This window comes from Tamandua tetradactyla, chromosome 10 (assembly GCF_023851605.1).
Source record: "Tamandua tetradactyla isolate mTamTet1 chromosome 10, mTamTet1.pri, whole genome shotgun sequence".
Taxonomy (NCBI): domain Eukaryota; kingdom Metazoa; phylum Chordata; class Mammalia; order Pilosa; family Myrmecophagidae; genus Tamandua; species Tamandua tetradactyla.
In genome coordinates, this window is record NC_135336.1 from 23,012,040 (window position 1) to 23,038,495 (window position 26,456).

The following is a 26,456-nucleotide window of genomic DNA, read 5'->3' on the forward strand; positions in this document are numbered from 1 at the left end:
TAGATGGAAGGGCATACCGTGTTCATGGATTGGAAGACTAAATATAGTTAAGATGTCAATTCTACCTAAAATGTTTTACAGATTCAATGCAATACTAATTAAAATCCTGAGAACTTAATTTTCAGAAATAGAAAAAGCAGTAACCAAATTTGTCTGGAAGGGCAGTGTCCCCCGAATAGCTAAAAGTATAAAATTGCCATGTGACCTGGCAATACCATTGCTAGCTATCTTCAGAGTACATGAGGGCAAGGACACAAACATTTTCACACCAATGTTTATAGCAGCATTATTTACAGTTGTGAAGAGATGGAAATAGCCAAAATGTCCATCAACAGACGAGTGGGTAAACAAACTGTGGTATATACATATGATGGAATATTATGCAGCTGTAAGGCAGAGTAAAATTATCAAGTATGTAACAACATGGATGGACCTTAAGGACATTATGCTGAGTGAGATTAGCCAGAAACAAAAAGACAGATACTGTATGGTCTCACTGATATGAACTGACATTAATGAATAAACTTGGGGAATTTTGCTGGTAACAGAGACCATCAGGAGATCGAAATAGGGTAAGATATTGGGTGATTGGAGCTGAAGGGGTACAGATTGTGCAACAGGACTGAACGTAAAAACTGAGAAATGGACAGCAGAATACTACAATACTACCTGACTATAGTACAATTATGTTAAAATACTGAATGACGCTGAATGTGAGAATGATAGAGGGAGGAGGGCTGGGGTCACAAATGAAATCAGAAAGAAAGATAGATGATCAAGATTGAGATGGTATATTCTAGGAATGCCTAGCGTGTATAATGATAGTGGCTAAATGTACAAATTTTAGAAAGTGTTTTTGCGTGAGGAAGAACAAAGGAATGTCATTACTGCAGGGTGGTGAAAATAGATGGTAATTAATATTTTACACTTTCAACTTATGTGTGAGACTAAAGCAAAAAATGTTTATTTGGTACAAAATTTATATTTTGACTAGGGCATTTCCTAATATAACTTATGTAAAACGCTTAATTGAACACCATAAGTACATGAAACCTTGAGTAGGACATGAGATTTTTTTGGTTTTTCCAGAGAGATGCCCCGGTAAATCCCAGGGTGATTTGAACAGTGAATACAAAAGTATTTGCAAAGTCCCCTTTGGGGAATGGTGAAAACGAGGGAAAATTCAACTTCCCCAAATTGAATTCTTGATATTCTCACAAGCAGTGTCGACGACCAGAGCTATAGGCTTGGGGTTTGTTCATACGAAACTTAACCCCACAAAGAATAGGTCAAGCCTACTTAAAATTAGGCCTAAGAGTCACCCCTAAGAGAGCCTCTTTTGTTGCTCAGATGTGGCTGCTCTCTCCAGCCAACACAACAAGCAAACTCACCACCCTCACCCTGTCTACGTGTAACATGACTCCCAGGGGTGTGGACCTTCCTGGCAACATGGGACAGAAATCCTAGAATGAGCTGAGACTCAGCATCAAGGGATTGAGAGAAACTCTAGAATGAGTTGACATCCAGCATCAAGGGATTGAGAAAATCCTCTCGACCAAAAGGGGGAAGAGTGAAATGAGACAAAGTGTCAATGGCTGAGATTCCGAACAGAGTCGAGAGGTTATCCTGGAGGTTACTGTTTAGCATTAAGTGGATATCACCTTGTTATTCAAGATGTAATGAAGAGACTGGAGGGAACTGCCTGAAAATGTAGAGCTGTGTTCCAGCAGTCATGTTTCTTGATGATGATTGAATAATGATATAGCTTTCACAATGTGACTGTGTGAAAACCTTGTGTCTGATGCTTCTTTAATCTACCATGTCAACAGACAAGTAGAACGTATGGCATAAAAATCAATAATAAGGGGAACAAATGTTAAAATAAATTTACTTTGAAATGCTAGTGATTAATGAAAGGGAGTAGTAAGGAGTATGGCATGTATAAATTTTTTTTCTGTTTTCAGTTTTTTTTCTGAGTAGATGCAAATGTTCCAAGAAATGATCATGATGATGAATATGCAACTATGTGATGATACTGTGAATTACTGATTATATATTTGAACAAAATGATCAAAATAGGAATGTTTGCATTTGCTTGGTGTTTTTTGGCATTTAAAAAATAATAATAAATCCATGGAACAATACTGCACAAACAGTGAACCCGAAGTTAAACTGTGGACTTTAATTAATAGTACAATTAGAAAAGTGTGCTATCATCAATTGTAACAAATATTCCACACGACCAATGCAAAGTGTGGTAGTGAGGTGGTATATAGGTATCCTGTATTTTATGCATGATTGTTCTCTAAACCCATAACTTCTCTAATAAAAATATTTAAAAATTAAAAAAAAAAGACAATACCAAGAGTGGGGATGATGTGGAAAAGTTGTAACCCTCAAACATTTTTGCTGTCTAAAATGGTCCAGCCACTTTGAAAAACAATATGACCCAGCAGTTTTATTCCTTGGACATTTCCAAGAGAATTGGAATCATATGTCTACCCAAAAATTTATCCACAAATGTTTAAAGCAGCATTACTCTTAATAAACAGGAAGTGGTTATTTTCATGCTCTGATTAATATATAAACAAATTGTGGTGTAGCCTTACAATGGAATATTATTTGGCCATAAAAAGGAATGAAATGCTCGTGCATTTTACCACAAGGATGAGCCTTGAAAACATGCTAAATGAAAGAAACCAGGCATAAAAGACCACATATACATGATTTCATTTGTTGGAGATGTCCAGAGTAGAAATTCATAGAGACACGAAGTAAGTATTCCTGGGTCTCTGTGAGGTTGTGGTTTGGTATGCACATTTTTAAAATGCTGAGCTCTTGGAATAGCAATCTCAATATAGTTAGCTCATCTGTTTATCCCCCCACTTAACTTTGTAGAAATCATGACCACCCCAGGAAAAGAGAATTTTCGCCTGAAAAGTTACAAGAATAAATCCTTGAATCCTGATGAGATGCGCAGAAGGAGGGAGGAAGAAGGACTTCAGTTACGCAAGCAGAAAAGAGAAGAGCAGGTAAATCCTTTACCCTTATTGATTTATTTAAAATAAATTAATAGTTCGTTTTAAACCTGAAACCTACTCTTTAGGATAATTTTTTTTCAACAAAGTTTATTATATACACAACTTCCAGGAGAAAGTCAACACTTTTTGGCAGGGAAAGGCTGAACTACTAAAAAGTGTAATAAAAGAATAGGGTTAGGGCCTATTGTAAAGGGTTTTAGACTGTAAGCTCCTAAAGTAATCACATGCATTCAGGAGTTGTAATTGTTATTTGTAAATTCTGAGGTACTGTGGTATTTGTATTGAAGCTGGTTGTTCTCAGAAACTTCAGGTGTTTATGGACACCTGAGACTCAGAGTTGGAGCTTGGAAGCTAGGAAAGTCAGCATTAGAACTGTTTGAAAAGGTGCAAAAGGAATCAGACTTCAACCTAGAGATGTAATGAAGCTGACCTGAATAGGACTAAGATAAATCAGAATATAGGGTAAAGAATGGTACGGTCCATATTTTAAAACTTCAACTTCTGTGTGAGACCAGAGGGAATGATGTTGATTTGGAGCAAATTTTATATATTGGGTAGCGTTTTACCTAATTTAACTTGTATGGTCAGTTTAATTGAATACCACGAGTACATGGAATCTTGAATGAGGCATGAGATCTTGTTAGTTTGTCCAGGTTAATGTGATACTCCGATATATCCCAGAGTAATTGTACAGTGAATGAAAAAGTATTTGCGAAGTCCTTTTGAGGGACTGAGGAGAAAGGAGGAAGTACTCAACTTCCCTATTTGGGGAATTCCTCATATTCTTGCAAGCAGTGGAGACAACTAAATCAATAGGCTGAGCCCTCCATCTCGGGTTTCGCCCCATGAAACCTGTTACTGCAAAGGGTAAACTAAACCTACTTATAATTATGCGTAAGAGTCATCCCAGAGAACTTTTGTGGCTCAGATGTGGCCTCTCTCTCTAAGCCAACTCGGCAAGTGAGCTCATTGCCTTCCACCATGTTGAACATCACTCCCAAGGGTGTAAATCTCCCTGACAGAACTCCTGGGATTTACCTGGACCTAGCATCATGGGATTGAGAAATCCTTCTTGACCAAAAAGGGGAAATAAGAAATGAGGAGTGAGAAAAGTTCCAGTGGCTGAGAGATTTCAAACAGTTGAGAGGTTATCCTGGAGGTTATTCTTATGCATTATATAGGTATCCCTTTTTAGTTTATGGTATTGGAGAGGCTAAAGGGAGGAAGTATCTGAAACTGCTGTGCTCTGTTCCAGTAGCCTAGATTCTTGAAGATGATTGTATAAATATATAGCTTTTTCAATGTGACCGTGTGATTGTGTAAACCTTGTGTCTGATGCTCCTTTTATCCAGGTTATGGACAGATGAGTTAAAAAAAATATGGATACAAAATAAATATGTAATAAGAGGGATAAGGGGTAAGATAAATTGGGTAGATTGAAACATTAGTGGTCAATGAGAGGGAGGAGTAAGGGATATTGGATGAATGAGTTTTTTCTTTTTTTAATTCCTCTTTCTGGAGTGATGCAAATGTTCTAAAAAAAGATGATGGTGTTGAATACACAGCTGTGTGATGATATTGTGAGCCATTGAGTGTATACCATGTATGGACTGTAAGTGTGTGAAAATTCCTCAATTAAAATATTTAAAAAAAAGGATAGGGATGTATCTCTGGTCCCCATTATAATATAAACACTTTAACATTTTGACCTATTTATTTTTAGTCTTTTTTTTCCTAAAATTGCTGTTTCCTTAGGATTTTATGAACATATTTGTTATAGAACTCTTGAATGACCAATAAAACATTACTTTTCTTTGTAAACTTAAATTTGAAAGTTTTCAGACATATACAAAAATAAATAATAGATACTGAATCCTATAAACCAATTTTTAGGATTTAATTGCTGTCACCATTTTACCATGTGCTTCATGTCTGTCTGTTTTTGCATTTCTTTCTTCTATAGTGTGTTAAAGAATCTCAGATAATATGTTCAAACCCCTAAATCTGTTTTATTCATAAACATGTTTAGTACATCAATTCTTAACAATCTTTTTTAGCCTGAGAAATCTGAAAAAGCACCTGAGATTTACCCTTACCTTGTCCTCCTTAAAATGCTTAAGACAAATGGTTCATCACTTCTGGCGGACTTTTTTTTTTCCTTTTTCTAATCTGTCCTTTGTCCATTTATTTATTTTTTATTGATATATATTATATATTCACATATCATGTATTCATCCAAAGTGTACTGTCAGTGGTTCGCAGTCTCATCATATAGCTGTACATTTATCATCACATTTGACTTTATTTTAAAATTTTATTTATTAATTAAAAAATTAAGAACAAAAACATTAACATATCATTTATTATTTAATTAATAAAAATCATTACTTATTTTTATTCCATATGTTCTACTCATTTGTTGACATGGTAGATAAAAGGAGCATCAGACACAAGGTTTTCACAATCAGTCACATTGTGAAAGCTATATCATTATTCAGTCATCATCAAGAAACATGGCTACTGGAACACAGCTCTACATTTTCAGGCAGTTCCCTCCAGCCTCTCCACTACATCTTGAATAACAAGGTGATATCTACTTAATGTGTAAGAGTAACCTCCAGGATAACCTCTCAACTCTGTTTGGAATCTCTCAGCCATTGGCACTTTGTCACATTTCCCTCTTCCCCCTTTTTGTCGAGAAGGTTTTCTTAATCCCTTGATGCTGAGTCTCAGCTCATTCCAGGATTTCTGTCCCACGATGCCAAGAAGGTCCACACCCCTGGGAATCATGTCCCGCGTAGAAAGGGGGAGGGTGGTGAGTTTGCTTGTTGTGTTGGCTGGAGAGAGAGGCCACATCTGAGCAACAAAAGAGGCTCTCTTCGGGGTGACTCTTAGGCCTAAATTTTAAGTAAACTTGACCTGCCCTTTGCAGGGTTAAGTTTCATATGAACAAACCCCAAGACTGGGGGCTCAGCCTATAGCTTTGGTCGTCCACACTGCTTGTGAGAATATCAAGAATTCAACTTGGGAAGTTGAATTTCTCCCGGTTCTCACCATTCCCCAAAGGGGACTTTGCAAATACTTTTCCACTCACTGATCAAATCACTCTGGGATTCATCGGGGCATCACTCTGAACAAACCAACAAAATCTCACATCACATTTGACCTTTTTTTCTTTTTTGTGAAAAATAACATTTATATGAAAGCAGTGCATTTCAAAGCACATTGCGACAGTTAACTGTTGAGCAGATTTCAGAGTTTGGTTTGGGTTACCATTCCACAACTTTAGGATTTTACTTCTAAAATACTGGAAACTAAAACAATACTATAATATAATGATTCAGCAGTCATACACATTTGTTAAACTCTACCTTCTCTGTGTAACTCCATCATCACCTTTGATCTTTCTCCCACCCTTTAGGGGAATTTGGGCTATGCTCATTCTAACTGTTTCATTTTGGCAGGTGCTGTTGAAAATAAGAGATAGCGGGATGGAACTAGTTGATGTTCCGGAGAGGTTGGCCTCTCTGTATTTCAGGACTTACCCGGTCCTGGGACCTGTCTAGAGGTTGTAGGTCTCTGGAAAGTTACTGTAGCGCATGGAACTTTTGTAGAATCTTATGTGCTGTCCTAGGATTCTTCTTTAGAATTGATAGGAATGGTTTTGGTTGGGGTTCAGCAAGCTATGATAGGTAGCAATGTCTAACTGAAGTTTGCATAAGCATGACCTGCAGAGTGGCCTCTTGACTCTATTTGAACTCTTTTAGCCACTGATACCTTATTTATTATACTTCTTTTCCCTCTTTTGGTTAGAATGGCATTGTTGATCCCATGGTGCCAGGGCCAGACTCATCCTTGGGAGTGATCTCCCACGCTGCCAGGGAGACTTTCACCCCTGGATGTCATGTTTGGCAAAGATGTTTAAAGACAGACGGCTTAGGTGACTCTCTTTTATAAAGAGAATTTTGAACCAGGAAAGACCATTTGACCCACACTGTAAAAGCTCCATGAGGGCAAATGAATGATTTGAGAAATATGGTTGACTGTCATGAATTATTTTTTAACACTTATGGTGGGAAGTTTCCAAAATACTTATTCTTCTTTTGAGAAACACTGTACTAGAAAAATCTAGTTATTTGAATCCAAGAGTACATTAACAACCTCAGTTTTTTATTTGTCAGTGCTGTAAATGTTGGAAACATTTCATTATTATTATTTAGCTGTGGTGTGGCCAGATAATAGGGGTGGCAGGGAGAGTTAGTAAGATTGTAATAGAGTTTATATGGAATGAAGTAAAGGTTTGTGTTCTGACAGTCTGCTTTGTGATCTTTGCAGAATTAACCACTTATTCATAAAAGGATGTGTTCCTTTTGGCTTTTAGTTGCGTCTTCATTATGTTTCATCGTGACAGAACAACAATGATCATCTCTTTATCATCTTTCTGGAAAAGTCACTGGCTTAATCCACCTGTGAACCATTAGATTTGAGCATAGCATGGGAATTGATGCTGCCAAATACACAAAGTATAACTGTATCTTTTAGGCCATCTTTTTAAGAGATTGAGGCTTTGTGTTAGTTTGCAAGCTGCCAGAATGCAGTATACCAGAAATGGAATGGCTTTTATAAAGGGAATTTAATAAGTTACAAGTTGACAGTTCTATGGAAATGAAGGTATCAAAATTAGGGGTCAACAAGACGTTACCTTCACTCAAGAAGGTCAGTGGGTCATGAACACTTCTGTTAGCAGGAGAGTCATGTGGCTGGCATCCTGGGCTCCGTTGCTTTCAGCCTGTGTTCCTGTGGGGCTTTCTCACCTTGCTTCTCCAGGACTGGCTTTCATCTCTTGACTTCCCTTGCCTCTCTCCAGCTTCTGGCTTGCTTAACGTCCCATGGTGATGTCTGCTGGGCTCCAAGCATCTCCAAACATCTGTGTCTCTGTTCTCTCAAGTAACCATTTTCCAAATGTCTATATCTGCTCTGTCATTCTATTAGAATCTAAGGATTCTAATAAACTAATCAAGACACACCTGGAATTGGTGGAGTTACATCTCCATCTAATCAAAGGTCACTCCCACAATTGGGCTCACCACATCTCCATGGAGATAACCTAATCAAAGGTTCTACCCTACAGTGTTGAATCGGGATTAAAAGAAACAGCTGCCTCCACAGATTGAATCACAATTAAAACATGGCTCTTCTGGGATACATGATATTTTCAAAGCAGCATAGATTTACTTAGCATATCTGTTATCTAGATAGCACTGATTATATGATCTCTATCCCGTTGATATTGACAGACCAAACCAAAGTTAACTTTGGCAAAACAGTTGACGAGTGGATGTTAACTCTGATAGAGCCAGTGTTTACAGTTTTTCTTCACAGAAAGATGAACACTTTACATTTATAGTTAAATACTGAGAATTAAATAGATTCTTACCTAACTCAGTGTGAATAGGTAATTAGTCCCGATAAAAAGTTCACAAAATCTTAGGATGAAGAATGGAAGTCTGTTTAATGTTGTTAGTCACAGGAAATATCTTCTGAAGTGAAAGAGTTGATAAACTTATTTGATGATTAACTCTACTCATCAATTAACTTGATTGGCAAAGTCTGACAGTGTGAAGTCTATAAGTAGGTATACAAATTATGATTATTTAGGCATTTTTTTCTTTTAAAAAAATTTATTTTTTTTCAGAGTAATGCATGCACAGTTGAAAAAGTCAGTGCTAAAGTACTTGAAACTAATGCTATCAGTGTTCCTGGTGTCCTTCCCAAGTAAGTCTCTTTCACCCTTCTGAGCTGTTGAGTATAGTTAAGCTGCTGTATTTCCAAATAGTATGCATAGCTAATCGGTGAAAATGTAAGGTCTTATATCAGTTTTCCCATTACATTAATTCTCCTCATATGGTTATATTACAATATGTAAGCATTGTTGGTTGCTGAGCTGAGTTACATGAGCTGTGATTAAATTTCCTTTCTTGTACTTTTTTCTCTTTTCACCTACTTGGCTTACTTTGAATTTCTGCTTTTGTGTTTTCATTCCATCCTACACCTATTCTCTTACTTTTCATCTGATTTTCCAGTTGGTTAAACTTCCAAGATAATCACTCAGATCCATTTTTTCCTTCCTTCTGAAGATGACCTCCTTCTACCTTTCTGTTTTCATGTCTAATCAATTTTGATTGTCTTGTGGGCTTGCTACATAGTTGTTGTCCTAGGCCTCCCCTTTGCTGGAAATTTCTCATCTCTTGTGAAGATCCTTTTCTCTCTGATCCTATGTTTTGCTCTCTTTTGTTTACCCCCTCTTTTCCTAAATCACATCTTTTAGTAGCTTTCTGAGGAAGGGTATGTGGGAGACATATTTTTTTGAACTCTTGCATAGCTGAAAATGCCATTATTTTACAATCCTGTTTTTAAAAAATTATTTATTTTTAATTGTAACAAAATATATATAACATAAAAATCAGTTTAGCTGTTTTAAGTAGATAGTTCTTTGACATTTACTGTGTAACATTCACCACTGTCTATTCCAGACTATTTTCATTATCTCAAACCAAAACTCACACTTACTTACCATTAACTCCTCATTGCCCTCATCTCCCTAGCCATGGTGTTCTAGTTTGCACACTGCCGGAATGTGCTATACCTGAAATGGAATTGCTTTTAAAGAGGGAAATCTATTAAGTTCCAAGTTCACAGTTCTAAGGGTGTGAAAATGTCCAAATTTAGGCAAGGCTATGAAATGTCCAAATTAAGGCATCAGGAAAAGATACCTTGGTTCAAGAAAGCTGATGATGTTCAGGCTTTCTCTCTTAGCTGGAAAGGTGCATGACGATGTCTGCTAGCCTCTCTCCCCGTTTGATAAGACTTCTTCAACAGCTTCCCTGGGGCTTTGTCCGTTCTGTTGGCTCTGTCAGCTCTGTTGGTTCTGGTGGTTTCTAGCTTTTTCCCAAATGGTTCTCTCCTAAAGGGCTCTAGTAGGTAACCCCACCTTGAATGGGTGGAGTTTCATCTCCATGGAAGCCATCTAATCAAAAGTTACCACCCACAATTGGGTGGGTGACATCTCCATGGAAACAATCAGAAAAGTCCCACCCAGCAATGCTGAATAGGAATTAAAGGACATGGCTTTACTGGGGTACACAACACAGTTGAGCCGGCACACATGATAACCATTATTCTACTTTTTGTCTCTATGAATTTGCTTATTCTGCATATCCTATAATAGATATCATCTGATATTAAACCTTTATGTCCAGCTTATTTCACTCAACATGATGTCTTTGGGGTTAATCCATGTTGTAGCATGTACCAGCATTTCACTTCTTTTTATTGCTGCATATTTGATTTTGTGGCTATACCACATTTTTTTATCCATTCATCTACTGATGGACACTTGGTTGCTTCCACCTTATGTCTGTTCTGAATAATGCTATGATAAACACAGAGCTGCAAATATCTGTTTGCATCCCTGCTTTCAGTTCTTTGGGGTATATACCTAGAAACGGAATTGTCAGGACATATGGTAATATTATGTATAACTTTCTGAGAAACTGCCAAACTGTTTCCACAGGAGCTGCACCATTTTACATTCCCATCTGCAGTGTATCAGGGTTATATTTCTATGCATCCTCACCAATACTTGTTCTTTTCAATTTTTTAAATAGCCACCCTAGTGGGTGTGAACTTGTATCTCATTGTTTTAACTTGCATTTCTCTAACAGCCTATGATGTTGAGCATCTTTTCATATACTTATTGGCCATTTGAATAGCTTCTTTGGATAAATGTCTGTTCATGTCCTTGACCAATGTTGGTTTGCTTGTCTGTTTGTCGTTGAGTTGTGGATGTTAAACCCTTATTAGATACATGATGTTTTAGTTTGCTAAAGCTGCTGGTATGCAATATGCCAGAAATGGGTTGGCTTTTATAAAGGGAATTTATTACGTTACAAGTTTATAGTTCTAAGGCCTTAAAATTTCCAAACGAAGGCATCCAGAGAAAGATAACCATGACTCAAGGAAGGCCAATGTCTGTCACGTGGGAAAGCATGTGACTGACATTTGTAGCCTCTCCTGGCTTCTGGTTTCAAATGGCTCTCTCAGCCCCTGTGGATCCTTCTGGCTTGCTTAGCAGCACAAGAAGGCATACGACAATGTCTGCTGGGTCTGTATCTTGAAACATCTGTGTTTAGGTGTCTGTTCTCTCTGTTGGCACTTCAGCATCTCCTTTGGCACTCCAAGCAGCTCCAAATGTCTGCACCTATGGCGCTTCTGCTGTCTAACTTCTGTCACCTCTCTCAGTGCCTGGTGTCTCCTGAGGCTTCTGCAATTTCATACGTCTGTGTCTGCATCTGAGGTTTTTCCAAAATATTTCCCCTTTTAAAGGACTCTAGTAAACTAATCAAGACCTATTTTAAATGAGTGGAGTCATATCTCCATCTAATCAAAAGGGCCAACCCGTAATTGGGTGGTTCACATATCCATGGAAACAAACAAATCCAAGTTTCCACTTAAACAGTAGGTCTAGCCACACAAGATTGGATTAGGAGAAAGAACATGAATTTTCTGGGGTATGTAACAGTTTCAGACTAGCACATATGGTTTCCATATATTTTCTCCCATTCTGTAGTTTTGTATTTTCATCTTGTTGATAATGTCCATGTTATTCTACTTTTCCTTTTATTTCTTGTTTTTTGGGTGCAAAGTTTAAAAATCTATTGCTTAGTACAAGGTCCAGAAAATATTTCCCTATTTATTCGTGTAAGAATTTTATGGTATTTGCTTTTATATTTAGGTCATTGATCCATTTTGAATTAATTTTTGTGTATGATGAGAGGTAGGGGCTCACATTCATTCTTTTGCATGTGGATTTCCTGTTATTGTAGAACCATTTGTTGAAGACCCTGTTCTTCATTGAATAGCCTTGGGACTCTTGTCAAAAATCAACTGACAGTAAATGTGTGGATTTGTTTTTGGACTTTTAGTTCTATTCCATTAGTTCAAATGTTGTCTTTTTTTTTTTCCCTTCAAATTAACAGATGAGCTTTATTGCCTCTTTAAAATCAGATAGATCTGGTTTCTTGTTTCCATTGCTCCACAAGTCCTGACATCTTTCTTATTCATCAGCCTGCTGAACTGTTCCTTTTTCAGAGACATAGATACCATCCAAAAATTTTCTTGTATCCTTGTTTTTAGCTGTTGTGGCTTGCTGAATCAAAGCAGCTGAATTTGATAGGTTGAATACCTTTTCGGTCAGAATTAGCTCATCGATCTGGGCTTGAGATACTAAACAGGCAACACTTCACTTGGCCTCATCGGAACTCTGTGGATGTATTTTTCACCCAAGAAATTTTGGATTTCAGCTGGAGATCCACTCTCCTGAATGACACATTGATGGGGAAATGAGCATACATAGACCTCATCTTGTAATGGAAGCCCAGTGTAACAACACCCTTGATTATGTTCTTTACATGACTACCTATAGTGTAAATTGTAGCCAGCTCCTTTTATTTCCCCACCATTTGTCAACTGGAAGCCTCTTCTTTTTCTTCCCAAATGGACTGAGTTTTACATTGTCATGCTTGAAGTCCCTATGCAGGGTTTCTCGGGGCCCCTTCACAATAACTGTGTGGCCCTTCAGTGTCTTGTCAACATTTTCTGGAATTTCGACAGTCTGGTTGCTGAGCATGGTCTTCATTCTTACAGTAAATGAGGCAGAGAGAGATGTATGTTATCTGTCTTTATGCCAATACTATGCTGTTTTAGTTGCTGTAGCTTTGTAGTAAATTTTAAAATCATCTCTATTCTCTAATTTTCCTTGTGATTTCTTCTTTGACCTATTTAATAGTTGTTAATTTCTTTATATTTGTAAACTTTCCAGTTTTCTTTCTGTTATTGATTTCTAGCTTTATTCCATTGTGGTCTAAGAACATACTTGGTATGATTTCAGTATTTTAAATTTATTGAGATTTGATTTATAGCCTGTTATGATTGGGTTCATGTGTCAACTTGGCCAGGTGATGGTCAAGGCAAGCAATGGCCTAACTGTTACTGTAAGCACATTTTATGGCTTTTTAATAAACCAGAAAGCTGCTTTATAAAATTGTCAGCAGGGCGGGCCGCGGTGGCTCAGCGGGCAAAGTGCTTGCCTGCTATGCCGGAGGACCTCGGTTCGATTCCCGGCCCCAGCCCATGTAACAAAAAATGGAAAAACAAAATACAATAAAACAAGAAAATGTTTAAAGATGTTTCCCTTTCTTCCTTCCTTCCTTCTCTCTGTCTTTCCTTTAAAAAAAAAAAAAAAAAAAAAAAAAAAAAAAAAAATTGTCAGCATGTTGATTGCATCCATGACTGGTGACCTCTGCAGTTAGCCAAGAGAAGTGTCTCCTGCAATTAATAATATTTAATCTAATTGGCTGAAGGCTTTAAAGGAGAAGTTAAAAAGAGAGAATCACTCTCTTTTCTTCAGCCAGCCAGCCTCTCTTCGAGGGTTCATCAACGACCTTCATTGGAACTTTCAGCTTGTGGCCTGTACTATAGAATTTGGACTTGTGCATCCCCGGAGTTGCATGAGATACGTCTATAAAATCTTATATTAACAGATCTCTCCTGTTAGATTTTGCTTCCCTAAAGAACCCTGACTAATGCAGCTTGGTACCAGAAGTGGTTCTTGAGAAATAAAACCTTAAAAATGGTTTTTTGCAATCGGCTTTCTATTCTGATTAGACTCAAAGGCACTAATGATTCAATTGCACTAATCAAGATACCATGGTATGAGTTGACAATAGAGATACGCAAAATATCACCATTTGATCCTGTTAATTATATACTTATATGAGGCAAGGCTCTGAGTGATAGTGTTTTTGACACCCCCACAGTTTTGTGAAGTTAAGAGGTGTAATGATGTTGGTTGATTGTTCTTAGATACAACCTGCTGGATATGGTTGTGAGAGAAAGGGGTGAGCTGAAGGCTTCAAATTTGCAACTTAAATGCTGTATGAAAGATTTAACAGTTTATGTATAGCGGAAACGCCCTCAGCATGAGGTGGCGGCCGCAGCTGTGGGAACTTTCCCGGCTGGAGGAGCCTAATGGCTGCGTGTGGGCCGCACTGAGGGCCTGCCAACAGCACAGCACGACAGCGCAGCAGCGAGCCAGTGAGGCCGTGCTGCCAGCCAGACCCAGCCCTCCATCCACTGTGGTGTGCCCTGGGGCCAACCCCCAGCTGAGATCGGCCAGGCTGAGCCTTGGCAGGGGCGGCTGCCCCAGGCCCCCAGTGTGGACTTGCTGTTCGACGACCCAGAAAACCTGTAGAAGAACTGGCTGCAGGAGTTTTATCAGAACTTAGCCAAGACTTTCCAAAAGTTGCTGTGGGGACCTTCAGATCCCCTAGTGATGCAAATGTTCTAAAAAGAAATGAGAAGGCTGAAGAGAAAGCTAGCAGACATCACCATGTTCAACATGTGCCTTTCCAGTTGAGAGAAACCCTAACTTCACTGACCTTTCTTGAGTTAAGGTAACCTCTTGTTGGTGCTATAATTTGGACATTTTTATAGACCTGCTTTAATTGGGACAGTTTCAGGGCCTTAGAGCTGTAAACTTGCAACTTATTAGATTCCTCCTTTTCAAAGCCAAAAAAGAAAAATGTTCGGGGCTTCCGGAGAAGATGGTGGCTTAGTAAGGTGCGCGGGTCTTAGTTCCTCCTCCAGAACAACTACTAAAGAACTAGAAACAGTACAGAACAGTTCCCGGAGCCACGACAGAGACCAGACACGCAGCGTACCCCATTACGGAACATCTGGACCGGCTAAGAGACTCTGCTGCGGTGAGGTCCCCGAGAGGCGCGCGCTTCCCCGGGCCGAGGCGGCTGGCGGCCGGAGCCCCTTCCTCCCTCCTTCCCGGGCCAGCTGGGAGCTTTGGATCAGGTTCCCCAAGCCGTGGCGACTGGAGCCCCTTCCACACATGTGGCTTCCCGGGCCAGCTGGGAGCTTTGGAGCGGCGGTTCCCCAAGCGGTGGCGGCTGGCGACCCTCCCCCACGCATGGCTTCCCGGGCCGGCTGGTAGCCTCGGAACAGCAGTCCCCCAAGCTGCGGTTTCCGGCGACCGCAGCCCCTTCCACACACGCGGCTTCCCGGGCTGGCTGGGAGCATCGGAACAGCGGTCCCCCAAGCCGCGGTGGCCGGTGACCACAGCTCCTTCCACACACGCGGCTTCCCAGGCTGGCTGGGAGCATCGGAACAGCGGTTCCCCAAGCCACGGCAGCTGGCGACCCTCCCCCACAGGCGACTTCCTGGAAGGAAAGGAAAGAGTCTCCAACAGTAGTAGAGACTGAGCCCAACCTAACACCAATAGTGACATTAAGGAACAACTTCTGACTACTAAAAATACGCGCTCAGCTCAGGCGAAACTGATCAAGGCGTAAGTTGCCGATTGGGCTGAAAAAGAGGAAAGGGGGCAAAACAGAGCCTTCTGCGGCTGGTTTCTACGGAGGCTTCGTTGCCTCTGGGCTCAGTGCTGGGATTACATAGGTTACAGCTGCCCCAAACGCAGAAACAGGCTGCTTTTAGGGCTCTCTACCACCTGAACCTTCCCCACGGGAGGGGTGAAACGCAACTCAGGTGGACTCCCTCTCTTAAGGAATTCAGATCCCAGGACTTCACAATTTGAAGCCATTAAAACCAACCTACAACCTTTCCTCTGTCTCCACCACACACCCAGCTGCGAGAGTCTTCCAAAGTTAAAGGAGCCACAAAATCTTTTGCTGGTGGGACCCGCAGACAGACGAGCACCACGTACTGGGCAGGATAAGAAAAACAGAGCCCAGAGACTTCACAGAAAAGTCTTTCAACCTGCTGGGTCCCACACTCAGGGAAATCTGATTAAATGCCCAGATGCCAGCAAAAAATAACAAATCACACCAGGAAACTTGAAGATATGGTCCAGTCAAAGGAACAAACCAATAGCTCAAATGAGATACAGGAGCTGAGACAACTAATTCTGAATATACGAACAGAAATGGAAAACCTCTTCAAAAACCAAATCAATAAATTGAGGGAGGACATGAAGAAGGCATGGGATCAACAAAAAGAAGAAATGGAAAGTCTGAAAAAACAAATCACAGAACTTATGGGATTGAAAAACACAGTAGAAGAGATGAAAAAACAATGGAAACCTACAATGGTAGATTTCAAGAGACAGAGGTTAAAATTAGTGAACTGGAGGATGGAACATCTGAAATCCAAAAAGAAACACAAACTATAGGGAAAAGAATGGGAAAATTTGAGCAGGGGCTCAGGGAATTGAATGATAATATGAAGTGCACAAATATACGTGTTGTAGGTATCCCAGAAGGAGAAGAGAAGGGAAAAAGAGGAGAAAAACTAATGGAAGAAATTATCACTGAAAATTTCCCAACTCTTATGAAAGACCTAAAATTACAGATCCAAGAAGTGCAGCGCACCCCAAAGAGATTAGACCCAAATAGGCGTTCTCCAAGACCCTTACTAGTTAGAATGTCAGAGGTCAAAGAGAAAGAGAGGATCTTGAAAGCAGCAAGAGAAAAACAATCTGTCACATACAAGGGAAACCCAATAAGACTATGTGTAGATTTCTCAGCAGAAACCATGGAAGCTAGAAGACAGTGGGATGATGTATTTAAATTACTAAAAGAGAAAAACTGCCAACCAAGACTCCTATATCCAGGAAAATTGTCCTTCAAAAATGAAGGAGAAATTAAAACATTTACAGACAAAAAGTCACTGAGAGAATTTGTGACCAAGAGACCAGCTCTGCAAGAAATACTAAAGGGAGCACTAGAGTCAGATACGAAAAGACAGAAGAGAGAGGTATGGAGAAGAGTGTAGAAAGAAGGAAAATTAGATATGATATATACAATACAAAAGGCAAAATGGTAGAGGAAAATATTATCCAAACAGTAATAACACTAAATGTTAATGGACTGAATTCACCAATCAAAAGACATAGACTGGCAGAATGGATTAAAAAACAGGATCCTTCTATATGCTGTCTACAGGAAACACATCTTAGACCTAAAGATAAACATAGGTTGAAAGTGAAAGGTTGGGAAGAGATATTTCATACAAATAACAACCAGAAAAGAGCAGGAGTAGCTATACTAATATCCAACAAATTAGACTTCAAATGTAAAACAGTTAAAAGAGACAAAGAAGGATACTATCTACTAATAAAAGGAACCATTAAACAAGAAGACATAACAATCATAAATATTTATGCACAGAATCAAAATGCCCCAAAATACATGAGGAATACACTGCAAACACTGAAAAGGGAAATAGACACATCTACCATAATAGATGGAGACTTCAATTCGCCACTCTCATCAATGGACAGAACATCTAGACAGAGGATCAATAAAGAAACAGAGAAATTGAATATTACTATAAATGAGCTAGACTTAACAGACATTTATAGGACATTAAATCCCACATCAGCAGGATACACCTTTTTCTCAAGTGCTCATGGATCATTCTCAAAGATAGACCATATGCTGGGTCACAAAGCAAATCTCAACAAATTTAAAAAGATTGAAATCATACACAACACTTTCTTGGATCATAAAGGAATGAAGTTGGAAATCAATAATAGGCAGAGTGCCAGAAAATCCACAGATACGTGGAGGCTCAACAACACACTCTTAAACAACGAGTGGGTCAAGGAAGAAATTACAAGAGAAATTAGCAAATACCTCGAGGCGAATTAAAATGAAAACACAACATATCAAAACCTATGGGACGCAGCAAAGGCAGTGCTAAGAGGAAAATTTATTGCCCTAAATGCCTATATCAGAAAAGAAGAAAAGACAAAAATGCAGGAATTAACTGTTCACTTGGAAGAACTGGAGAAAGAACAGCAAACTGACCCCAAAGCAAGCAAAAGGAAAGAAATAACAAAGATTAGAGCAGAAATAAATGAAATTGAGAACATGAAAACAATAGAGAAAATCAGTAAGACCAGAAGTTGGTTCTATGAAAAAATCAATAAGATTGATGGACCCTTAGCAAGATTTACAAAAAGAAGAAGAGAGAGGATGCAAATAAATAAGATCAGAAATGGAAGAGGAAACATAACCACTGACCTCACAGAAATAAAGGAGGTAATAACAGGATACTATGAACAACTTTACGCTAATAAATACAACAATTTAGATGAAATGGACAGGTTCCTGGAAAGACGTGAACAACCAACTTTGACTCAAGAAGAAATAGATGACCTCAACAAACCAATCACAAGAAAAGAAATTGAATCAGTCATTCAAAAGCTTCCTAAAAAGAAAAGTCCAGGACCAGACGGCTTCACATGTGAATTTTATCAAACATTACAGAAAGAATTAGTACCAACTCTCCTCAAACTCTTCAAAAAAATTGAAGCAGAGGGAAAGCTACCTAATTCATTCTATGAAGCCAACATCACCCTAATACCAAAACCAGGCAAAGATATTACAAAAAAAGAAAACTACAGGCCAATCTCCCTAATGAATATAGATGCAAAAATCCTCAACAAAATTCTAGCAAATCGAATCCAACAACACATTAAAAGAATTATACATCATGACCAAGTAGAATTCATCCCAGGTATGCAAGGATGGTTCAACATAAGAAAATCAATTAATGTAATACACCATATCAACAAATCAAAGCAGAAAAGTCACATGATCATCTCAATTGATGCAGAGAAGGCATTTGACAAGATTCAACATCCTTTCCTGTTGAAAACACTTCAAAAGATAGGAATACAAGGGAACTTCCTTAAAATGATAGAGGGAATATATGAAAAACCCACAGCTAATATCATCCTCAATGGGGAAAAACTGAAAACTTTCCCCCTAAAATCAGGAACAAGACAAGGATGTCCATTATCACCACTATTATTCAACATCGTGTTGGGGGTTCTAGCCAGAGCAGTTAGACAAGAAAAAGAAATACAAGGCATCAAAATTGGAAAGGAAGAAGTAAAACTATCACTGTTTGCAGACAATATGATACTATATGTCGAAAACCCGGAAAAATCCACAAGAAAACTACTAGAGCTAATAAATGTGTACAGCAAAGTAGCAGGTTACAAGATCAACATTCAAAAATGTGTGCCTTTTCTATACACTAGCAATGAACAAGCTGAGGGGGAAATCAAGAAACGAATTCCATTTACAATTGCAACTAAAAGAATAAAGTACTTAGGAATAAATTTAACTAAAGAGACAAAAGACCTATACAAAGAAAACTACAAAAAACTCTTAAAAGAAATCACAGAAGACCTAAATAGATGGAAGGGCATACCGTGTTCATGGACTGGAAGACTAAATATGGTTAAGATGTCAATCCTACCTAAATTGATTTACAGATTCAATGCAATACCAATGAAAATCCCAACAACTTATTTTTTGGAAATAGAAAAACCAATAAGCAAATTCGTCTGGAAGGGCAGGGTGCCCCGTATTGCTAAAAGTATCTTGAGGAAAAAAAACAAAGCTGGAGGTCTCACGCTGCCTGACTTTAAGGCATATTATGAAGCCACAGTGGTCAAAACAGCATGGTATTGGCATAAAGATAGATATATCGACCAATGGAATTGATTAGAGTGCTCAGATATAGACCCTCTCATCTATGGACATTTGATCTTTGATAAGGCAGTCAAGCCAATTCCCCTGGGACAGAACAGTCTCTTCAATAAATGGTGCCTAGAGAACTGGATATCCATATGCAAAAGAATGAAAGAGGACCCGTATCTCACACCCTATGCAAAAGTTAACTCAAAATGGATCAAAGATCTAAACATGAGGTCTAAGACCATAAAACAGTTCGAGGAAAATGTAGGGAGATATCTTATGAAACTTACAATTGGAGGCGGTTTTATGGACCTTAAACCTAAAGCAAGAGCACTGAAGAAAGAAATAAATGAGAGCTCCTCAAAATTAAACACTTTTGTGCATCAAAGAACTTCATCAAGAAAGTAGAAAGACAGCCTACACAATGGGAGACAATATTTGGAAATGACATATCAGATAAGGGTCTAGTATCCAGAATTTATAAAGAGATTATTCAACTCAACAACAAAAAGACAGCCAACCCAATTACAAAATGGGAAAAAGACTTAAACAGACACCTACCAGAAGAAGAAATACGGATGGCCAAGAGGCACATGAAGAGATGCTCAATGTCCCTGGCCATTAGAGAAATGCAAATCAAAACCACAATGAGATATCATCTCACACCCACCAGAATGGCCATTATCAACAAAACAGAAAACGACAAGTGCTGGAGAGGATGCGGAGAAAGAGGCACACTTATTCACTGTTGGTGGGAATGTCAAAGAGTGCAACCACTGTGGAAGGCAGTTTGGCGGTTCCTCAAAAAGCTGAATATAGAAGTGCCATACGACCCAGCAATACCATTGCTAGGTATCTACTCAAAGGACTTAAGGGCAAAGACACAAACGGACATTTGCACACCAATGTTTATAGCAGCGTTATTTACAATTGCAAAGAGATGGAAACAGCCAAAATCTCCATCAACAGAAGAGTGGCTAAACAAACTGTGGTATATACATACGATGGAATATTATGCAGCTTTAAGACAAGATAAACTTGTGAACCATGTAATAACATGGATGGACCTAGAGAATATTATGCTGAGTGAATCCAGCCAAAAACTAAAGGACAAATACTGTATGGTCCCACTGTTGTGAACGGACATTCGAGAATAAACTTGAAATATGTCATTGGTAACAGAGTTCAGCAGGAGTTAGAAACAGGGTAAGACAATGGGTAATTGAAGCTGAAGGGATACAGATTGTGCAACAGGACTAGATACAAAAACTCAAAAATGGACAGCACAATAATACCTAATTGTAAAGTAATCATGTTAAAATACTGAATGAAGCTGCATCTGAGCTATAGGGTTTTTTTTTTGTTTTTGTTTGCTTGTTGGTTTGTTTGTTGTTGTTGTTTTTTACTATTACTACTACTTTTATTTCTTTTCTTTATATTAACATTTTATATCTTTTTCTGTTGTGTTGCTAGTTCCTCTAAACTGATGCAAATGTACTAAGAAACAATGATCATGCATCTATGTGATGATGTTAAGAATTACTGAGTACATATGTAGAATGGTATGATTTCTAAATGTTGTGTTAATTTCTTTTTTTTCTTTCCGTTAATAAAAAAAAAAAAAAAAAAAAGAAAGTAGAAAGACAGCCTACACAATGGGAGACAATATTTGGAAATTACATATCAGATAAAGGTCTAGTATCCAGAATTTATAAAGAGATTGTTCAACTCAACAATAAAAAGATAGCCAACCGAATTACAAAATGGGAAAAAGACTTGAACAGACACCTCTCAGAAGAGGAAATACAATTGGCCAAAAGGCACATGAAGAGATGCTCAATGTCCCTGGCCATTAGAGAAATGCAAATCAAAACCACAATGAGATATCATCTCACACCCACCAGAATGGCCATTATCAACAAAACAGAAAATGACAAGTGCTGGAGAGGATGTGGAGAAAGAGGCACACTTATCCACTGTTGGTGGGAATGTCAAATGGTGCAACCACTGTGGAAGGCAGTTTGGCGGTTCCTCAAAAAGCTGAACATAGAATTGCCATACGACCCAGCAATACCATTGCTGGGTATCTACTCAAAGGACTTAAGGGCAAAGACACAAACGAACATTTGCTCACCAGTGTTTATAGCAGCATTACTTACAATTGCAAAGAGATGGAAACAGCCAAAATGTCCATCAACAGACGAGTGGCTAAACAAACTGTGGTATATACATACGATGGAATATTATGCAGCTTTAAGACAGAATAAACTTATGAAGCATGTAATAACATGGATGGACCTAGAGAACATTATGCTGCATGAGACTAGCCAAATACTAAAGGACAAATACTGTATGGTCCCACTGATGAGAACTGACATTAAAAAATAAACTTGGAATATGTCATTGGTAACAGAGACCATCAGGAGTTAGAAACAGGGTAAGATAATGGGTAATTGGAGCTGAAGGGATAGGATACAGACTGCAATAGGATTGGATACAAAAACTCAAAAATGGACAGCACAATAATACCTAATTGTAATGTAATTATGTTAAAACACTGAATGAAGCTGCATCTGAGCTATAGTTTTTTGTTTGTTTGTTTTTTATATATATTTTTTGTATTTTCAGTTTTTATTTTTTTCTCTATATTATCATTTTTTTCTCTTGTCTTGCTATTTCTTTTTCTAAATCGATGCAAATATACTAAGAAATAATGACCATATATCTATGTGATGATATGAGAGTTACTGATTGCATATGTAGAATGTAATGATTTCTAAATGTTGTGTTAGTTAAGTTGCTTTTAATTATTAAAAAAAAAAAAGAAAAGAAAAATGTTCTAAAAGTGATCATGGTGTCACCAATACACAACTATATGATGATATTGTGAGCCATTGATTGTATACTTTGGGAGTACTCTATATATGTGAAGATTTCTCAATAATAAAAAAATGTTTTTAAAAAGATCCATGTGAATTGAGAGAAGGATTAAAGAAGAAGGAGGAGGTGTATATAACAGAGAAAATAGAATTTAAGAAACAAGTGTGGCTGCTGAATCAGTATAGTAATAGTCCTTCTAGCCTCCAGCATTTTGGAGCAACTGGAAGGCAAAACCTGAGATGATGGAATGATGGCCGATGTCAAATCTGGAATCTGTCTGTAAGTACTTACTGCTTTTCTTTCTTTGCTTTGTATGTATGTTATATTTTTCAATAAAAAACGTTAAAAAGTAAAAAAAAGTTTATGTATGCCCTGATTGAGAATCTTTTTTCCTGTGCTGGTAGACATGGGATCTCTGAAAATCAGAACCACAATCTAATTATGCGAGCAACAGATTTTACAACATAAATAGAAATCTCAACCTTGTAGTGTGTCTGCTGTTAAAGTAAAGGCATTTTGGGAAAGAATGGTATCCTGAAAATTGAAGTAGGAACATATGAGTTGATAATGATGGCAAAGGGAATACTGGAACCCTGGATTCTCCTGAGTCTTTGCTAGATGAACTCTAATAGTCTGACCTGAAGAAACAGCCCCCCCCCCCCACCTCCAGCCTGCCCTAAGGAAACAGCCACCCATTCTCCACCCTGTATTCAGGCAGCTACCCAACTTTCAGCTTGCCTTGAGGAAACAGCTTCCGGACCTCCAATCTGCCCTGAGGTGTCTCCCATCCAACCTCCACCTAAAAAGATGAATCCTTAGTACCTGCTAAACTTGTAAGCACCTTCCCTGAGGAATCAGCCCTCATTCCTCTGTCTGGAGAAATTAATCCTGTTTCACCAGCTAGAACTGTATGGAGTAAATGCATTGAGGTAGCTGGGTTGAAGGATATTTCTATTTCTTTTCAGAAACCACCCCCACCATCCTCCTCTTTTCTTCAAGGCCTGTAGCGAGACTAACATCCCAACAGGCCCTGAAATGTACGATATAAAGTGTGTTTCGTGAGGATGTCTTCCATGTTCCAAAATAATGGCATGAGTTTTCTAATTTATATAGACAGAAATGAGGGGATGGGTTTTAAGGGTATGGGATAATGGTGGAGGGAATATCAAGTTGGATCAAGCTGAATTTATTGGCATGGGTCCACTAAGCAAAGATTCTGCATTCAGTGTTAATAGCTTAAGGGGCTAGAAAAGGTGTTAACAGTTTGTGTGTTTGGCAGAAGCTTGGATCCAGTGGTGGCCGACATTACCTAAGGTCAAGATGCCAGAACTGCCTTGGTATAGTGTAGAGGAGGGAATCCAAAGGCTTAGAGAGATTGGAATGTTAGAGTGGATTTATCATGAAAGACCTGCTGTCATACCATTTACCAAAACTGTGAGGAGTAAATTTGTGAGATTAGCTCCATCATCCCTGAAGACTTCTATAGTCGCCTATCCTGGTTTGAACTTATGTGCCCGAGAAAGGCCATGTCCTTTAATCTTCATTCAGTATTGTTGGATAAGGTCTTTTTGATTATTTGTGTGGAGATGTTACCCACCCAGTTATGGGTGGTAACTTTTGATTAGATGGTTTCCATGGAGATGTGTCTCCACCTATTCAGGGTGGAGTTGCTTAATAGAGCCCTTTAATAGGGAACCATTTCGGAAAAAGCTTCAGAACCAACAGAGCCCACACAGCCAGAGACCTTTGGAGATGAAGTAAAACGCCCCTGGGGAAAGCCAGTTGAAGAAGCTGGTGAGAGAAAGCTAGTAGACATTGCCATAAGCCTTCCCAGCTGAAAGAGGTATCCAGAACCCAAAGGCCCGAGCAGTTGCCAGCCACATAACTTCTCATCTGACAGAGGTGTTCTGTATGGTATCAGCCTTTTTTGAGCAAAGGTAACCTCTTGTTGGTACCTTAAATTTGTACATTTTCACAGCTTTAGAACTGTAAACTCCCAACTTAATAAATTCCCTTTTTAAAAGCTCTTCCATTTCTAGTATGTTACATTCTGGCAGCATTTAAGAAACTAATACATCACCCTTCTCTGTAGGTCAGATATTATTGTGGGAACTGTCACTGGGCTGGAATCCTTGAACACGTATAGGATGATTAGATCCTGAATGAGCAAAGCCATGTGGCAGCACTTAATCACCAAGGGCAAGGCGGGCATGACTACTATAATGGACAGATACTCAAAGAGTAGTCAAAATAATCTGACTTGCAGAGGCTTATGGCACTGACTAGTAGATCATGGGGTATCTAGAAGTAAAATAGATGGGCAGTCTACTAAATTCTTGTTTGATCTGTATAAGGAGAGGAGTTCTAGGTCAAGTGGACCAAAGTCTAAGTTGAATTACAGAAACAGAGAGTTAGGGCTCCTTAATCAATTCCGAGACTGGAGACAGTTGACAGAACTCCTTGAATGAGGGGAAGGCCAGGTACCCTTGGGGTAGGGCCCTGTTATACTGCTAAAAATTTATACTGTTAATCTTCCTTCCAGCCTTCCCAAGGAGACCTATGGCCTTTTACCTGGGTAGCTGTGCATTGGAGAAAAGGAAATGATAGATCTTTTAGAGATTAATAGACAGTGTCTCAGAAGTGACATTAATTCCAGGAGACTCAAAACATTACTCTGGTCCACCAGTCAGAGTAGGGACTTATCAAAGTGAGGTGATTGATGGAGTTTTGACTCAGGTCTGTCTTGTATTGGGTCTGGTGGGTCTCAGAACCCATTCTGTGGTTATTTCCCCATTCTGGAATGCATAATTGGGATAGACATAGTCAGCAACTAGCAGAATCCCCACACTGGTCTGCTGACTTGTGGACTGAGGGCTATTATGATAGCAAAGGCCAAGTGGAAGCCACTAGAACTGTCCTTACCCAGCAAAATAGTAAATTAGAAGCAGTGTTGGATTCTTGGAGAATGCACAGGTGGTTCATACCGTATCCCCATTCAACCTCCCATTTGGCCTGTGCAGAAAACAGATAGGTCTTGGAAGATCACAGTAGATTATTGTAAACCAAACCAGGTGGTGACTCCAATTGCAGCCCTTGTTCCAGATGTGGTACCACTTCTTGGGCAAATCAACACATCCCTTGGTACCTATTGTGTAGCTATTGATCTGGTGTATGCTTTTTTTCAGTAGCTGTTAATAACTGTTGATAAGTGCCATCAGACACAGTTTGTGCTCACCTGGCAAGGCCAGCAGAATACCTTCACTATCCTACTTTAGGGGTGTATCAGCTTTCCAGCCCTATGTCATAATCTTGTCTGCAGGGACCTTGATCGTTTTTCTCTCCCACAAGACATCAGACGTCCATTATATTGATATCATGTTGATTGGGTCTAGTTACCAAGAAATAGCAACTTGTCTAGACTTATTTATTGATAAGACGTTTGTCTGTCAGTGGATGAGAGAGAAATCCAACAAATACAGGGGCCTTCCACCTCAGTAAAATTTCTAAGTGTCTAGTGGCGTTGGACATGTTGAGATGCACCTTCTGAAGTGAAGGATAAGCTTTTGCATCTGGCCCCTTCTAGGACCAAAAAAGAGGTACAATGCCTAATTGGCGTCTGTGGATTTTGAGCACATGTTCCTCATTTGCATGTGCCACTCCAGCTATTTACCTACCGAGTGACCAGAAGAACTGCTAGTTTTGAGTAGTGATTGGAAGAAGAGGAGGCTCTGCGATATGTTCAGTCTGCTGTGCAAGCTGCCCTGCCACTTGGGCCAATATGATTCAGCAGATACAGTGGTGCTGTGTGTGTTAGTGGCAAATAGAGATGCTGTGCAGCACCTTTAGCAGGCCTGTACAGGTGAATTACAATGCAGACCCTTTGGATTTTGGAGCAAAACCTTACCATCTGCTGCACATTACTACTTTCCTTTTGAGAAACAGCTTTTAGCCTGCT

General features: G+C 39.0%; 1 protein-coding gene and 1 pseudogene across 3 annotated transcripts in view; one reads left to right on the top strand and one right to left on the bottom strand.

The window, feature by feature from the left end:
- KPNA1 (karyopherin subunit alpha 1) overlaps window positions 1-26,456 on the top strand; it is a 149,252-nt gene that overhangs the window by 20,295 nt on the left and 102,501 nt on the right. For all 3 annotated transcript variants that reach the window (XM_077118152.1, XM_077118153.1, XM_077118154.1), the window contains one exon: window positions 2,899-3,032. In XM_077118152.1, the coding sequence (XP_076974267.1) occupies window positions 2,904-3,032 (129 nt within the window). In that variant the 5' untranslated portion in view covers window positions 2,899-2,903. The remainder of the gene's footprint in view (window positions 1-2,898; window positions 3,033-26,456) is intronic.
- LOC143648324 (large ribosomal subunit protein uL6 pseudogene) lies at window positions 12,157-12,738 on the bottom strand (annotated as a pseudogene).